Below are 17,922 nucleotides of genomic sequence, written 5' to 3'. Positions count from 1 at the left end.
CTGTCTCCCTTGCAGCTCCCATCACCGGTCAGTTGGTCCTTGGGGATTCGCCTAGTTGCTTGAGAAATCTCTCCAACTTCCATCTTTTCTATTTTGTGAAACATTTTGCCTCCATTTTCCTTCTACTGAGTTTTGAGCTGCTCTCTGTTTTTAATTTCCACAAGTCTCTTCTTGTTCCTTTTTCATAGGCTACTGTTCTTGTTTCACAGAAGCCAGGTGCTGAGGGCCAGGAGTGTGGCCTCAGAGAACTGCCTGGCCTCAAATCCCAGCCATGGTGACAAGCTCCCGTGATGAGCTCCCTGGAGCTGTCCTGTCTGTGGAACGGAGCAGATGGCACCTGCTTTAGGAGGTGTTGTGAGATTCACTAACATGAGTTCATTGCTGGGGCCAGGGCCTGGCCCATGTGTTGCTCACCAGGGTGAGCAACTTCTCCCAGGTGAGGATAAGGAGGGGTCAGTGAGGTTTCTCCTTCCTGGGCTGCCTCTGTCCCCATGCTGTTTTCCTGCTTGTCTGGGTGGGTTACAGCTCTAACAGGAGCTCTGCTGTCCTCATGAGGAGCCGCTGGGATGTAAGTGTGGAGCACTGTCCAGCTGGTGGCTGGCTGGTATGAGAGCCGTTTCACTGCTGGACATCAGAACTCCGGCTCTTCCTCCTGTCTTTCCTCGAAATCAGATTGCCTCGAGAGGGGTGTTCACACCTCCCCGCAGAGGTTTGGGTCTGGGAGGCCAGAGCTGACACGTGACCCAGGCTCAGCGTGTCCACTTCCCCACTTGTTTCCAGGTGGCACCCCCATCTTCAGCTGTGCCGGCTGCCCCAGGCCAGAGCCCCTCTGTTCACTCTGCCCAGAGAGTGAGGCCCAGGCCGGGGAGGCCAAGCAGGGCAGCCCTGCCCTTCCAGGCTGGAATGGAAATTGCCACCTAAGGCCTGGAAAACCAGGGCACCCACGCCTGACGTTCCTGTGGCTGCCAGAGATCCTGGGGAGGCGGCGGGTCCCACTCCTGCCACCCTCTGTCTGGCTCCCTACAGCTGGCCAAGGCCTGAGCTGCCTCCAGTCAGCTGGGGCCGCACTTCTCATCCTGCTTCTCCACCTGCCAGCTCCCCTGCTGTCGGCTTCTCCCGAATTCTTCATCCTTGGGAACCTGTGTACTTTTCAATAGTCCCTCTGTGGTCTCTCCAGGGGGACCCAGGAAGAGGGAGGTGGCCACCCCGCTCCTGGGCCTTCCGCCCTTCTGGTGCTGATCTGGAAGCTGGTGTCCTCGTCCACTGAGGTCGACATGCAGCTTTCCCACACTCCAGCCTCCGCAAGAGCATCCCGATTGTGGCCACCAGGTGGTAGCTGGGATGTAGTTTGGTGAAAACCTTCTAGTGACACCTTCTGGAAAGATCCAGAAAACGCCAGAAGCAGGAGTCTCTATTGCCCTGGAAGCTGTCTACTTCTGCTGCTGGCTTCCTTGCTCCTGTAGGCCCCTTGAGGATGGGGCCCCTTGAGGATGGGGGCCCCACGTCCTCCACACCCCTAAGCCAGGTGCAGGGCATCCTTGGGAAGGTGCTGCACTGCCTGGGCCGCTCCCAGGGACAGTAGGGGGGACACGCTCACCTGCAGACCCTGCTCTGTGGACCACCGAGGCCTGCAGATGCATCAGGGCCACGGACGCTGCGCCTACCCACAATCTCCCTGCCAAAGTCCTCGGGGAAGGAGGAGGCCACCCGGCAGCCCCAGGACCCTACAGGAACCCGGCCCGACAGAGGCTGTCCCACCCACCTCTCTACGGAGGATACAGTGCACCATGACGATGACAAAGCCCTCCAGCGAGTCGAAGACGGCGAAGAGGATCTGGAAGAGGGCGGAGCGGCGGTCGGTGACGGCGAGCACGGCCGACATCCAGGTCAGCGCCAGCAGCGGCAGCACCACGCAGGAGCTCCACAGGGAGGCCCTGGGGATGGAGGGCGTCAGCGCTGCCGCCCCAGCCCCTGCCCCCAGGGACACCCTGCCCTGAACCCTGCATCTCCAGGCCTTGGTGGGGACCCGGCCCTAAGGCCCCGTCTCTGTCTCTGGGGGCCTGGGTCAAGCAGTACGTCTTCTCTGGGGTGAGTCTCTCTAGGGGTCCTCCACCGCCCAGGCTGCGTCTGCACCCTCTCTCCTCCCTAGGGCTCCCCCAATCCTGTCCCACGCTCTGCCCCTTCCCTCTGGAGCCCATCCCCCAGGCTGGGGAGGAGCCCACCGTCAACACTGAGGTCCCAGCACCCCCTCTAAGCCCGAGGTCTCTGAGGGGACCCAGGGACTCAGGAGGGAGGTCCTGGGAAGTTGGGCAAAGGGGAAGGGCTCTTTGGGGAAGATCCAGGTTCCTGACAGTCTAGGAGGTGACAGGGGAGGGGAGACAGGCTGGAGGGAGATGGGCTGGCTGGTGTGGGGGGGCCAAGTAGGATCCCCTGGTCCAGGACCCTCAGACAGCCCACAGGCCCCAGGCGAGGGGTCCAGGCCCTGAAGGGCACAGTAAGATGGCCATGGTGGGGAGGGAGGGTGGAGCCCAGAACTCAGAGACCTGGAGGGAGGGAGAAGCTTGGAGGGAATGAGATAGAGGACAGACGGACGGACAAAGCCAGCAGGGGAGGAGCAGAGGAGAGACAGAGACAGGCGACAACAGACAGACGGGCAGGCGCCTCCTCCTCTTCGCGGGCCAGTTCCGCCCATGCCTCCTGAGCCCCAGCGGCCACCTGCCTGTAGACCTGTCCTGCTGCCTCTGCCCCTCAGTGCCACCCCCTCTCCCAGGGAGTCCTCCAGGAGCCCCACAGCAGCCCTCGCCCCTGCCCCTGCAGCCCAGCCTCGCTGGGAGCAGTGAAGACCTGGGCCCCTCCCCACATCCACCCACTGGGTTCTGTGGTGGCCTCTGAGCCTGTGCTCTCCTCCTCACAGTGGGGACACCAAGCTGCTTCCCAGGGCTGTGGGACACCGACAGAGGCCAGCAGGACCCCGGCCGTGGCAAGTGCTCAGGAGGTGGCCCTGTGCCTGCCCGGAGGGGGCCCCACAGCCTGCAGGACTGTCATCGCCACCAGGAATGGGTGCTGGCGCCAGCTTCCCTCCTTCCCTCCTCCCCTCCTCCTGCACAGGATTGCCCTGCAGGCAGGGGGAGCTGGGGCAGGAGGACTGAATAGGGAGTAGGGGATCCATTCTGGGTCAGAATGCCAGGCAGGAGCTGGCACATGAGGGCTGGCAGGAGAGATGCTGGAATGACCTGAAGTCTGCCAAGACAAGGGCCCCCAAAACCGCATGCTCTGCTCTTCAGCCCTCTCCAGCGTAGCTTGGCCACCAGTGCTGCTCCCACCCCTAGTGCGGGACATCCGTGTAGGGCCCAGCCCCCAAGGGAAATGTGTCCCTATCTCTTGGGACCTCCCAGCAGGCCCAGCCCCCCATGCCACCTCCTGGACTCTCTTCCTCCCCTCCTCCGCCCAGCCCTCTACCCCAGGCCTGGGCCTGCTTTTCTTCAGTGATGCTGTCTGGTGGTGATCTGTCTGGCCCCAGCCTCAGGTGTTACCACAAACCCATGGCTAGGACACGTGCAGGCCCAGAGCCCGGAGCAGCACCAGGACAGAGGGCCTGGTCTTGCACAGCCAGTGCCTCCCAGGTCTCAGGGTACGGTGGCCCTGGCCACACAGCTGCCCCTCCTGCTCTTGGGCATAGGATGGGCTCTAACAGCCTCATGGGACTCCCTCTTCCCTGCACAGCTTTGGAGTCTGATAGAGGCCCCCAACCTCCTTCGCCCTTCCTCTGGCCCTGGAGAGCCTACCCCTGCTCCCCCCGCACTCCCTGCCTGGGAACTTAGGCGGCCAGAGAGGCCTCCCTTGCCCATGATGGTACCACTCCCTCCAGGCTGCAGCAGCAGACAGGGCCCCGGCTGTCACTCACTGCTGTGTCCCTGCACCTGGCACAGAGCCCGTGATGAGGAGGCCCTCCATCCATATTCACAGAGCCAAGGAATGACTCACTGACACAGAGTAGGACCCCTCGGCTGGGGCCTTGGTTTTCCCATGGCTATAAGCTGGAGAATCTCTCTTCTCCCTTCCAAAGCTGGTATTCTTTGAGCCAGGACCCTGGACTCCTCTCCTCACCCAAGTTCTGAGAGGGGGTGCAGGGCCTCGCTCCCCATGGAGACTTCTTTGCCTGCTGCCGGTCACCCCCGCTGCTGCCCAACAGGGGGCTGGGTCTCCAGGCCTGACATTTACAGCCTGATCTGCTGCCGTTGGCAGGCGGCCTGGGGCCCCGTAAATTACTCCCACACCGCAGCTCGGCCTCTGTAGCTTGGAAACATTTCTGCGGAGCGCGGTGGGAAGGAAGCAGAAAGGCCCGGGAGCCGCTGAAGGGGGAGGCCAGGAGTGCCCAGCTGCACCGCACCTGCTCCCGTCTGGAGAGGCAGGTGCCCGGGGTGTGGGGAGAGGCTCTGAGTAACTTTAAAGGGAACATCTGTGTGGCCTCCGCTTCTCTCTGATGGAATGAGACAGGGCCGATCTCACAGCCTCCGCCCCATCCCTGGTGTTGAGACAAAGCAAGTGCAAACTAGCCCCAAAGAACCCGAACTTCCCAGGGCCTGGCAGGCCAGTGTGGACGCCACCCCAACTCCGAGCTTACTCCTCCCACCCAGGCTAGCCTCACCCCGACTCGCATCTGCACAGCACCAGGGCCCAGAGCTCTTTCTCCCATGGCTCCTAAAACCCTGGGCCCCTAGTGCCTGGCTCAGGGAGCAAAGCAGGAGGGTACAGGGGTACACGCCTGGGGGTGCGGCCATGAAGGCTCACCTTGGGTTGAGGGAGGCAGGGCATGGACAAGATGACCCCTCAGGCTGGAAAGCCCAGACACTCTAGGCCAACTGGCCCCACCCACCTGAGCCCAAACCGCCCTCCCTACACACAGCCCCTAAGGCTGCCCAAGCCAGCGGAGCAGCCACTGACTCTGAGCACTTCCTTCCCTGTTCCCTTGGCCCTGGTTGCTTCTTGCTCTCAGGCACACATGTGCGCGCACACACACACACGCATTCACACACTCACCTATAAACACACTCCCACATACACAATACTCACATGCAGACCCACATGCACACACTTGCACACACAGGCACACGCCCGATTACACACACATATACACACACGCCCACACAAAATACCAGGTTGCACTCACACACCATGCACACCCACACGTACACACACTGGGTTGCACTCACACACAGATGCACGCTCACAGGTACACAGATGCACGCTCACACACACATAGATGCTCATACGTAGGCACACCAGTTGCGCTCACACAGATGCACGCTCACACATACACACACTGGGCCGCACTCACACACATAGATGCATGCTCACAGGTACACACACAGATGCACGCTCACACGTACGCACACATAAATGCACGCTCACACATATGCACACATAGATGCATGCTCACATGTACGCACACCGGGTTGCACTCACACAGATGATGCTTGCACACATCCAGGCACATTCTCACACCTGTACACACACTTGCACACTTGTGGCCCCAGAGGTGGCAGCAGCAGAGAACTCCACACTCAGTACACCTGAGGGCGTGCCCAAGGGGGTACTGGGGCAGTAGGCTACAAGCGAAATTAAAAGCCTGGAACGAAAGTAAGTGCTCTCACATGGGCGTGTGCACACACACACACCTGGTCATGCTCTCCCACACGAACGCACACCCATGTACATTCACATATGCACTCATACACACGCACACACGTGGTGACACTCTTGCATAGGCGCGCACACACCCACTGGCATGCATGCACACTCACATGCGTGCACACACACCTGGCCATGCTCTCACATGCGTGCTCACGTGCACTCACAGGGAGGGAGGCTTCCCATTAGGCAAGCCAGGGCCAGTCTCCTCGCCCCACCACAGAGCTGTGGGGCTGTCAGGCGCAGACCCCTGCCCAAGCATCAGCCATCCTGGGCTCCATGCCAGCAGCACCAGGGGTGGGGGTGGGGGTTCAACTCCAGAACCAACAAACCGCAGCTTGCGGCCTGGCACACACTCGGGCCCTGGAAGGACAGGACTGACCGCTCCTTCCCAACCGCAGCCCGGCCCACAGCTGCACTCCACTCGTGCCCAGGCCCGGCCCCACGCCCTGCACCCGCGGTGCATTGTGCTGCCAGGCCTAGAGCAGGCCTATGGGCAGGACGGAAGGAGGAGCTGGGGGCAGTGGGTCGGGGGACAGGAGTGGCCTAGAAACCCAGAGTGGATGGCAGAAAAGGAAGAAATGAAAGATAAACATAAAACAAACAAAAGGTGACTCAGAGAGCGCAGAGCCCCAAGGGTGGGCCTAGGAGGGAGGTGGCAGCAGAGGCACTAACATGGCGTTACTGGTGGCGTCGGAGGTGGCATCGGCGGCAGAGAGGACTCCACACTCGGCACACTTGAGGGTGCACCCGAGGGGGTGCGGGGGCGGCTGACTGCAAGTGAAATTAAAAGGCTGAAACAAAAGCAAGCGCTCTGCTCTCGGAACCCAGGCGGGAGGGGCGGGGCCAAAGTGCAAAACCAGCCACTCAGGAGTCCAGCCTGGGCTCCGACAGGGATGGTCCTGGGGGCTCTCGGCCACTTCACGAACTCAGGCCTTGGGCGTGGGCGCTGTGGTGGGCAGGGCTGTGAGCTGCACGTGGCGGGCGTGGGGGGAGGCAGCATGGCGCTCCTGTGCTCAACTGAGGGTAGACCCTGACTCCGTCTGCACAAAGTGGCAAAATTTCCAAAACGAGGCCACTGCACCTTCCGCTCCCCTTCCCGTGTGTCTGAGAGGGAGCTGACCTGGGCAGGGACCTCGTGCAGGTCCTCCTGGCATGTGTATGCCCACGTGTGTGCGCCCATGTGTGGGCGTGCGTGCACACATAGACCAGTGTACTGGGCACCCCTCCACCCCAACCTCCATCCCTGTCTACGTGGGCAGCGAATCCTACACGGCCACGCAGGCGAGTCTGGGTGTGCTCCCGGGATGTGTGCACCTCACGCAGCTGGCCCGTGGCACACACAGGGCAAGGTGGGCAGAGTACGGGCCGCCTGGGCTTGGCTCTAGTGTGTGCCCACCTGGGCTGGAAGCTCAGCTCCACCAGTCACTCACCCTCCCTAAACCTCCATTTACTCAGCTGTAAGATGGGAACAAAACCACAGAATCTGCCACCATGGTTATTCTAAGCAGCAAACAAAACATCCACACTGGGTGAGCACCCGAGATCACTGCTGCTTTTACGACCAGGTAACGGCAGGCAGTCTGCCATGCTCAGACCCCGGATGTGCAGCCCTGGGGACCTCTTCTGAGTGTGACCGCTGTCTCGGGAGCAGTGTGGGACAGGGTGTTACGGGGGCAGGTGGGGCAAAGCCTTAGAGGAATCTGTTCCAGCCTCCATTTCCCAGGCCAGGAGACAAAGCGCCAGGACTCCCACCCCGAGTGACAGACCCCAGGGCCACTCCACATACTCAGCATCAGAGGCCAGCTCGGCTGGTTCCTAACCAGGACCAGAACCCACAGGCACCCAAGGGAAAGGCTTCCTGAAGCTTCTGTTCACTGGGGACAGGAGGAGCCAAGAAGAGACAGAGACAAGAACAGAGAGAGAGACAGAGAGAGACCGAGCAACCAAGCAAGACTGGCACGGAGGGGAGGGGGCCACACAGACACCAGCCAGGGCTGGAAGACACAGAGAAGCAGGCAGAGGTGAGGGGCGGGGGGCCGGGGGGGCGGGAGGACAAAGAGGGGCTCGTCCACCCTAGTCAGCTCCCCACACCCCGCAGCTTCCCCCCGTGCCCAGGACCTTGTCCCTGTCCCTGAAAGGTGGGCGCAGCCACACATCCCAAGCGCCTCCACTCTGCTCCTGGGCCCTGTCAGCTGCTGTGCTGAGAGCACTCCCTGGGCTTGGGTTCCCCGGAGGGAGGAGCATCAGCTCCACCTGTCTCCTGCACCGTCCTCCTCATGATGCAGATCCCACAAGGACAGGGAGTCTCTGCATGGACAGGTGACATCCTTCCCCGGCCATGGAGCAAACCTTGTGGGAGGGGAGTGGGAGGCCAGGGACCCGCAGCACCCAGCACTGGGGGTGCCCTGCTGCCACCCTGTGAGCCGGGCAGAGGTGGGGTGTCCCTGCACAATCAGTTTCACCGCTTCTGAGGACTTTACGGGGTCCACCCTGCCCAGGTCAGATGGAGCAACCGTGGCACAGTGAGAGGGGCTGGCTCAGCCTAAGGGGCCTCTGTACTCAGTGCCTCCGTTTCCCCACCCGCTCCAGGGTCCCTGGACATGCAGTCTCGGACTGGGCCTGGAGCATCCTCCATCCCCCGGGACCCGGGGCTGGGTGGGCAAGGAGCCTCGTGGCCCTGGTCCTACCCTGCCCGCTCCTTCAGCTTCTTGTCCGTGATGCCGTCTTTGGACACGAGCTTGTTGAACACCAGGATCCCAATGACCATGTTCACCTGCCGGGTAGAGAGGGGTGGGAGTGTGGGGGTGGGGGCCGCCGTAGGCTCAGGGCCGACATTGGTTGGACTGACGATGGCTATGCTGACCATGACCCCCTACCACACTCAGGGTCACCTCCCGTGCCTCCATCACAGGAACCCCAGTGCCTGACGTGATGTCAGGTGACCTCCAGCCCAGCTGCCAACCATGCAGGGCCCTCTCTGTGTGTCACCCGCACCGTCAGCACCTCTGCTGTGCTCCTTGCATCCCTTCCACCAGGGAGTTCCGCACCCACAGGGTCCAGAGGCCCTTGCCAGCCTGCAGCTGAAACCTGCCTAAGAGACACCAATCCTGGCTCTCCCTGGGGCCACACGCCTCCTGGCTCTCTGCTCTGGGCAGGCCACCTCCTCTCTCTAGACTTCCTTCCTGATCTCCCTTTTCTATCATCAAACTAACTGCCCACCCCGTAAGGGCCCCGGCTGGGCGCCTGCACCCAGGGAGGCTCTTCTTGGGCTCCAATATGAGTCTCCCATGCCTGTCACTGTCCAGGCTACCACTCAAGACAAGAGCTGTTCCCGGAGCACCCCGGGGAAGCCACTGGCCCTGAGCATCTGGGGGTCTCCTCCTGTCTCCCGGCCTCCTCTGCTAAGGGGAAGGAGGAGTCTCAGGCCATATTCTCTGCTCCCCAACTGCCAGAGGCTCCCTGAGGCCCTCCTCCTGCATCCCCACTCTGCAGAAAGATGCTGCCAGGACCCCGAGGGGCAAGGCCTGACTTCCTCAGGCCCAGGTTCCAGAAGCTGGAGGCTGGGAGACCCCAGGACTCCATGGACCCCTGAACTAGGCATTTCACATCCAGAAGACCAGGGTGGTAGACTGTGCAGCCCTCCAGCTCAGGGCTCACGACCACACACCCGGCCTGCTTTCCACAATGGATGCAGTTCCCAGACACCCACATCACAGCCTTGGCCAGCCTGATGGGCGGTGGCCTCTTTCCTGGGCAGCCTAGTTTTCTGATGTGGCTGGAGCAGAGAAGAGAGGATGGGCACCAGTGACGGGCCACTGCCTGCAGTAGGCTCTGTCTGGCCTGCACCACGTGGTCCCAAGGACAGGAGGGGCTGCAGGGGCTCAGGTCCCACAGCCGCCTGAGTTAGACTGCCTTCCTGACACATCCTGAGGAGGGGTGTACGGGGGTAGCGCTCCTGTCTCTGTCCCCTTTCCCACAACCTCCATCCCCAGGTGCCTGGGGCACTGCCCAGATGGCACTGACGCCAGCTCTAGAGGTCCTGACAGGTACCCCACTCCTCCCCTGCCTCCTGGCTGGAGGAAGGAATAAAGAAGGTGGGATTCCACAGCCAGGACTGTGAGGAGGGGTCTGGGGCTGCCCAGGGATGGCGCCCCACTGCCCCTCCAACCCCCACTAGGCTCCCCAACTGCCCCTACAGGGCTAGCACCCCCTCACCCCCCATGCACGTTTCTCTGCTGGGCCCAGCCTGTGCCTGAGTCCCCACTGGAAGGGGGTGTGGCCCTGCAGAGACACCACTCATGATGGCAGGAATTACTGGACAAGGATGGCCTCTCCTGGGGGAGAGGGGAGGGGAGGTGATGCTGGGTGTGAACCCTGGTGCTCTGCCAGAGTAGAGGGACGGGGACTGGCTAAGCAGGCTCAGAGCTGGACCCAGTAGAGGCCAGTGACCCCAGGCAGGTCCCCCAGTCTGCTGCAGCTCATCTGTGACCCCGGGACAGTGACCCTGCATGCCACCTGCCACAGTCTTGCCTTCCTCCACACAAAGGTGGGAGAAGAGTGGGAAGGAAAGTCCAAGGACCCACACAGGGAAGGTCCTCACTGGGGCCCCCAAAGGGGCAAGCAGCCCTGGTCACCAGCCTCACATCTGGCGCTCTGGGGCCAGACACCCACAACCCAGGTCTAGCCTGCAGCTCCCCGCTGCTCGCATCACCTGTCCGTCCCCAGCTTCCTCCCATGCCACTCACCACACCTGCGGGGATCTCCTGGCAGGTACACAGTTGGCACCCAATAATCAGGCAAGCTGAGACTCACAGGTGTGAAGGGTCACTACCCTGGCCCAGCCCCTACACTGCACGCTGAGGGCAGGTCAGAGCGGGGCTGTGGGCACCCCCACCCCCTGGTGATGAGGGCCGTCCTGAAGGGACAGCAGGTGCACAGCCTAGGGCAGGAGAGAGCACCGAGGCCCAGGAGGCAGGTGGGGGGCCCGGGCAGGGTTGCAGGGAGTGGGGTCCAGGCGGGTCAGTACCAGCACAACGGCAGCAGCCGGTCCCACGAAGGCATAGAGCAGTCCTCCCTCCAGGGAGAGCCAGCAGCTGGGGAGGAGACAGGCCATCAGCACCGCCCACGTGCAGAGGGGCACTACCGGCCTCTCAGTAGGGGAGGTGAGCTGGGAAGTGGCAGAAGAAAACTAGCACTTATTAAGCGCCTTCTGCGTGCAGGGCAGGTCACACCCGCTCTTTAGACTTAGAATCCTCAGGACCCCTAGGCAGTCATCGTCACTCCCATTTTACAGATGGGGATAGTACCAGAGTGGGGGACCCATCTGCTTAGAGCCACACAGCAGGGGCACCAGGCTGGCAGGGCAAAGGTCACCTGACTGCCCCTCCTTCCCCAGGCCTGGACCCTTCCCGGCTCTTCTCTTGGGGTCTCTGGCAGACCTTCCTTCCTGACGTGATACTCGAATGCCGGGGCTAGGTCCCTGGCCCACAAGGCTCAGGCCCCGTGGCCTCAACACCTGGTCCTATGCTCACACATCTGGTCTGCATCCTCCCCACCACCCACCCAGTCAGTAGCCCCACATTCCCCAGATCTCTGGACACCACCTGTGGTGCCCATGGAAATCTGAAACCCAATAAGGACTGTTCCCTCTGCCCTGAGCAGCCTACCCCATGTCGTCTGTCAAACAAACTCCTCTTCATCCTTCAGAACCCCACTTCAATGTCCCCATCCCCTCCTGATCCATCCCTGGCTCCGGCAGGCCAGGTGTTTGCTTCTCTCATCTCTGGAGACAGTGTTTGGATTTCCCTCTCAGCACTCACCCCCTGGGCCCTCAGCTATGTCCACTCCCTATGGCCACTCAGGGCAGGGCTCCAGGGGGTGCCACATCCTGTTCCCAGGGGCTCCAGAGTGAGCCAGGCCTGCTCCAGTCCTCCCACTCAGCCAGCATCGGTCACTTCCTCCTGCCTCTCGCTTCCCACTGCTCCCCTCCCTGCAGCCAGGCCCTCCCTCCAAGCCTTGGTTCCCCTCCCCCACCCCAGTTCTTCTGCCCATCCTGAGCCCCAGACCCTCTCTCCCCACCTTGGGAACCACACTGCTTTTGGGATGACAGCAAGCTTCCTGGCTTGCCATTTAAGGCCCCAAGGACCTGGTTGAGCTGACCCTTCAGGGTCTTAGCGATGTCATCTGTGAAATAAGCCTCCGGCCCCTGCCCTGCCTGCCACAGGCCTGCTGTAGGGGTGTGCCCACTGTGCCCAGAGCGCTTGTGGCTCAAATAGCCCTCCCTCTCATCAGCACCATGCAGAGGTGGCCTCCCCACCGAGCAGATGGGGAAACTGAGGCTCAGAGTGGCTAATGGACCAACTGACCAAGGGGGGCCCTGCAAGCCTGGTTTCTTTCAGTGCCACTGCCCACTGCTTGCTGCCAGGGCGAAGCTGGCTGACCAACAGGGAGGGGCTGCCCAGGGGGCTCAGCCTCCAGCTCCTGGGGCTCCACCCTCCCTGAGCCTCTGTGAGATGGTCAGGGTCACACAGGGGGAGGGCATGGCCAGCCCTCACCCTCCAGGGCAGCAGAAGGCTCTGGGGGCCATGCGGCCATCCACCACACCCCCAATGCCCCGACTCACTAGTTCATGGTGCTGTACCCTTTGGCCTTGGTGAATCCCACGGAAATGGCCACCACCAGTGCAGGGAGCCCTGAAGGAGCAGAGAAAGGGCATTGGCTCCACCCAAGTCCCCAGCCAACCTCCACCTCCTCCCAGCCCTGCCTTGGAGGGCAGGGGCCAGGCTTTTGAAGCCCCCAACGGACGATGGGGCTGAGCAAGAGATGGGGCAGGAGATGAACAAGGCAAGGGCCTGGGGAGCTGGGCGCGGGGCGGTCCCATGAGCAGAGAACGCACAGGGTGCCCGGCACAGCTGACTCGAAGAGAAATCAGGAATCATCTTTTTGTATATGTAAGTCCCAAACAGTGCACCGGACATACTCGTGCTAGAAATGTTTCTGTTATCTAGACATGAAAGGGAACTGGGTGTCCTGTGCTTTACCTGGCGACTCCATGGAGGAACGAGGGCCCAGAGGGAGAAGAGGGAGAAGCCCACCCAAGCAGCAACTGAGTCCCCAGGGGTCCACAGGGCATGGGGAGAGGAGGGGCTGCCAGGGCAGAACAAGCAGTCGGGGCCAGGAGGAAGAACATCTGCCCAGGAGGGTCGGGGAGGCCGCGGCTCACCCCAGCCCAGGCAGAGGAAGCGCTTGCGGATGAGGCGGTTCCGGAGGTGGCCCGTCACAGCCATGTAGGACTGCCAGGCCTCGGTGAGCACCCAGCAGAAGGAGGACAGGAAGAAGAAGTGCAGGAAGGCGGCCACCAGCGTGCACACCACCTGCGTGGGGCGGAGGGCAGGACAGGCTGGGCAGGTGCTCCCCGGCCCCACACCTGCCCCCACTGAGTGCTTGTCTGCAGCTGGAGGCCCAGCACCTAGCACCCTCGCTGGGACCCGACCAGGTCCCCAGGCAGAAGGCAATCCAGAGATCACCTGGTCCCTGCCCTGAGATGGGTTGTTGACCGTCTAAGCCCCCTTGGGACAAACAGACCCTCCCTCTCCGTCTTCCTCAGCACCATTCATAGCCACACCAAATGCTAAGCAGGGGCCTTTTAAAGTCCAGGTGCCTGCCCATGCATTCAGGAGGTAGTAAGCCCAAGGCCCAGGGAGGGCATGTCACACCCCGAGGACACACAGCAAGTGGCAGGCAACCTCACCCACGCCGCAGCCCTGAGCTTCTGCCACAGCACACGGCAGGCCCTGGGCCCAGGCCTTCTCCGTCTCCCTGCGGGCCTCTTGCTTTATTTTCTCTCCTACACTGTCAGTGTGGCCCCTTGAGGAAGCAGAGGCCCCCAGCCAAAGGCTGTGCCTGCCACATTTAGTGGGATGGGGCGTGGAGACCACAGGGTAGGAACCAGGGATGGCAGGTCTGGGGAGGGCAGGCAGGGGCCCACCATGAGCTGCCAGCTTCAAGGCTGGCGAGGGTGGGGGTGAGAGGGTGGACCATGGGAGCCTCTGTCACCATAGTGCCACTCTTCTTGGGTGCCACTCCCCAGCCCTGAGGCAGCTTGAGCTGAGGCCGAGTCCACTGCCCACAGCAGGCTGGGCAGGGCTGAAGCAGGCTCATCCTAAAGGGCAAGTCCAACAGAAACACTGGGATACAAGCTGCCCTTCCAGCCGGCTGACCAGCCCCTGACAGGCTCCAGCAGCCACAGCAGAGGGCGGGAACTCCCTGTAGCTGGGGCAGCCTCCTCCTGCCCCATACCCGCCTGCCTGAGTTTCCCAGGAATCCCACGGCCCAGGCCCCTCCTGGGGTTCATCCTCACCTCCCAGGATGCTGGGAGGTGCATGACAGGACACAAGGCTGCCTACCTTGTTTCGGGTCTGGGTCTGCCCGATGAGGATGAGGGCATTGGAGGAGATGATGGACAGGCAGAAGTTGATGAGGATGACAGAACGCTCCGAGCGGATGTACCTGTGGAGAGTGTGGGGTCCCAAGGTCAGCACCCAACAGAACCCCATCTGCACAGGAGCTGTGGTCCTGTGGCACCAAGACCAGGGCCCCACCCCATTTCCTGCAGGCATTGTCAACAACAGCACCACCACCATCACCATCATCATCACCATTATACCATCACCACCATCACTACACAATTACCATCATCACCAACACAACCATCACCATAATCACCACTATCACCACCATCACAATCAGTACCACCATCACCACCATCACCACCATCACCATAATCACCATCATCACACAATCACTACCACCATCACCACCACATCACCACCACCATCACCGCTGTCACCATCACACCACCACCATTATCATACAATTATTATCACTATCACCATTATCAACACAAGCATCACCACCATCACCATCACAATCGTTACCACTATCACCATTACCAACACAACCACCACCATCAGCACCACTATCACCATCACAATCACTACCACCATCACCATCACATCACCACCACCACCATCACCACCATCACCACACCATCACCATAATCACCAGCACCACCAACACCATCACCACCACCACCATCACCATCACAACCATCACCATCACCACAACCACCACAATCACTACCACCACCACCACACCATCACCACCATCACCATCACAACTACCACTGCCACCATCACCATCACCATCACAACTACCACTACCACCATCACCATCACTGCCATCACTATCACCACCATCACCATAATCACCAGGACCAGCACCACCACCATCATCACAACCACCACCACCACCATCACAACCGTTACCACATCACCACCATCACCATCACAACCACCACTAGCACCATCACCATCATCAGAATCACTACCACCACCACCCCCACCCCCACCATCACAACCACCACTACCACCATCACAATCACTACCACCACCGCCACCACCACCACACCATCACCACCACAACCAGCAACTACCACCATCACCATCACTCCCATCACCACCACCATCACTACCACCATCACCATCACAACCATCACCATCACAACCATCACCACCATCACCATCACTACAACCACCACCACACCATCACCACCATCACAACCAGCAATTACCACCATCACCATCATCACCACTACCATCACTATCACCACCACCATCACAACCACCACCACCACCACAATCACCAGCACCAGCACCACCAACACCATGACAACCATCACTATCACCATCACTACTATCATCATCACAACCAGCATTACCACCATCACGATCATCACCACCACCATCACTACCATCACTATCACCACCATCACAACCACTACTACCACTATTACCACCACCAGCACCACAATCACCAGCACCAGCACCACCAACACCATGACAACCATCACTATCACCATCACTACTATCATCACCACCACCACCAGCACCACCAGCACCACCATCACTACCATCACCACCACCACAATCATCACCACCACCACCATCATCACTATCACCACAATCACCAGCACCATTACCACCATCATCACCATAAACACCACCACCAGGACCACCATCACCACCACCACCAGCACCCCTTGGGGACTGAGGTCCACCCAGGTGGAGAGTAGAGGGCACAGGGCTGAGCCTCAGGGGCTCTGACATGACCCTGATGTGCTGCATTACCTTGGGCACGTCATGTTCTCTCTCTGGGTCCCCACTTCCTCATGGGGACCACAGAACAATCCCTGCCGGCAGCTCACAGGGCACAGGGATGGCCAAGAGAGCTCACCAAGGGAGATGCTTTGAAAACTGTCGGCAGAAAACCTCCTCAGAACTCAGGACATCAGAGCTGAGTTCAGAGGCCCTGAACCCAATTCCCCAGATGTTTTGTGAAATCAAGGCCCTAGGGGAAGGCAGGTCCCAGGAAGAGGAAACACCATGGTCCCCCTAGAGCCCAGTGGATGCTGTCCCGTCAGGCAGGACAGTGGAGGGCTCCTGCCACTACTCACAACCCGGTCACTGTCTCCAGGAAAGCTCAGCCACCCTTCCCCCGCCAGCCACATTGACCTCCCAGTGCCTGATCTTGGGCAGCAGCCAGGCAGTCAGTTCCGATTATCGGCTGACATCGTGCTGCCTGCAGAGTCCCCACTCAGCTCCATGGGCAGTGAGTGACCTTGAGTCCTTGCTCCCTGTTCCACACTTCTACTCAATGGGACAAGAGCAGATAGCGGGGAGTGCCTGGAGGCGCGTCCACACACTCAACAGGCATGTTACTGCTCAAACATGAGCTCTCCTCCACATCTCGCCACACCTGCCCAGGTGGCCTCAAAAACCCACTGGCCACAATCAGAATGGAGAGCAGGCTGGGAGCCCTGTGGCCCTGGGGAAAGGGAATTTGGGGTGGAGAGTGAGCAGGGATTTGGGGCCTTAAGGCCTGACGGGGGGTCTGGGGAAGGCTGTGGCCTGGCCTGCAGGCCTGAGGGTAGACAAGGAAGCCAGGAAGCGCAGGCAGAGGGGGCACACACAGCTGGGGAGGGAACTCAGGCTGGCATTGCCAGGGAACACGTTCAGGGGAGGGACAGCAGGAACCGGGCCCCACCCCCTGTGTTTGTGCAGCATGGACATAGCATGAGTGTGTGGGGTGGCCTCAGGAACCTGTGGTGGCCTTGGAGGGGCCACAGCAGGGCTGGGTCTGTGGCAAAGGCGGAGGTGACTGGGAAGGTGAGGACAAAGGGAGGGAGGGGCTCCCGCGACCCCACCCGTGACCTCGAGGGGAAGAGGCGTGGGACGCAGGAGCCATGGCCGCCCGTGCCCAGCACCTGCGCGGCACCCACCTCCACACGGACACGTAGATGATGACCAGCATGAGCAGGGTGAGAGAGGACACGCCACAGCCCACGATGAGCGTCACGGACGGCAGAGTCGCCTTCTCCATGTTCTGCGGGGAGCGGGAAGAGACCGCGGGGAGTGAGGCAGCCCGCACGCCTACTAGGCAGACCCAAAGACTGAGGCCTGAGAGCCCGCAGCCCTGGGTCACACCCCCAGCGTCCAACCCAGCCCCTCCTCCACCTCCCCGCCCGCCCCCTGCAGAGGAGGGGTTTCCTCTCCAGCCCAGGCCCTCGAGAACTCCCTTTCAGGGCTGTGCTCCGTGAGGATGGGCCCTTTGCCCATGCCCCACAGTCATAAGCCAAGCCCGATGGCAGATAAGCCTTTGCCGCCATCATGGCAGGCGCCAGCCCCGCACTGCAGACGGGCCAGGGAGGTGCCAGGTCCAGGCCCACCCACACACACAGTCCTCTCAGGCCCAGGCTTTGAGAAACCCAGGGGCAGCAGCCACTTTGGCTCTGGCCCACCCCATCCGAGATGCCATCCAGCCAGGCCCTGACACCCCACACCCACCCGTCCCTCCACAGCCCCGACACAACCCAACCAGCTTCCTTGCACCGAAGCCCTCCCCCCCACCCCCCCTCTCTGCTTCACAGGTGACTCTGTGTCACCTCCATAGCCCCTCAGTCCCCTGCAGCCTCTAGGCCCAGCCGCCAGCCCTGGCCCCAGTCTGCCCCACCTCTAGCCCTGCCCGGTGAGCTCTTCTCCAGCCACGGCAGGGGTGGGGAGGTTATCCGCGCACTGGAGGGCACCTCTGCCCTGCTCAGAGGCAGGAGAGTATGGGAGCTGGGGTGTCATCCGGGTGCTGGGGTGACCCGAATAAAGTGGGCCCTTCCTC

The 17,922-nt window shown here is 61.2% G+C and overlaps 1 protein-coding gene across 16 annotated transcripts in view; it reads right to left on the bottom strand.

Annotated features, from left to right (window-relative positions):
- Positions 1–17,922, bottom strand: part of ADGRB1 (adhesion G protein-coupled receptor B1) — a 96,155-nt gene that overhangs the window by 10,276 nt on the left and 67,957 nt on the right. For 15 of the 16 annotated variants that reach the window (XM_077944150.1, XM_077944154.1, XM_077944146.1 and 12 more), the window contains 7 exons: positions 17,033–17,136; positions 14,100–14,202; positions 12,917–13,067; positions 12,317–12,386; positions 10,721–10,787; positions 8,382–8,467; positions 1,763–1,934 (listed from right to left, as the gene is read on the bottom strand). In XM_077944150.1, the coding sequence (XP_077800276.1) occupies positions 1,763–1,934; positions 8,382–8,467; positions 10,721–10,787; positions 12,317–12,386; positions 12,917–13,067; positions 14,100–14,202; positions 17,033–17,136 (753 nt within the window). Of the gene's footprint in view, positions 1–1,762; positions 1,935–6,366; positions 6,466–8,381; positions 8,468–10,720; positions 10,788–12,316; positions 12,387–12,916; positions 13,068–14,099; positions 14,203–17,032; positions 17,137–17,922 lie in introns of all 16 variants that reach the window. The other variant, XM_077944143.1, reaches the window with a different exon arrangement.

Source organism: Macaca mulatta, chromosome 8 (genome assembly GCF_049350105.2).
Source record: "Macaca mulatta isolate MMU2019108-1 chromosome 8, T2T-MMU8v2.0, whole genome shotgun sequence".
Taxonomy (NCBI): domain Eukaryota; kingdom Metazoa; phylum Chordata; class Mammalia; order Primates; family Cercopithecidae; genus Macaca; species Macaca mulatta.
This window is presented reverse-complemented; position numbering and strand designations above follow the sequence as displayed.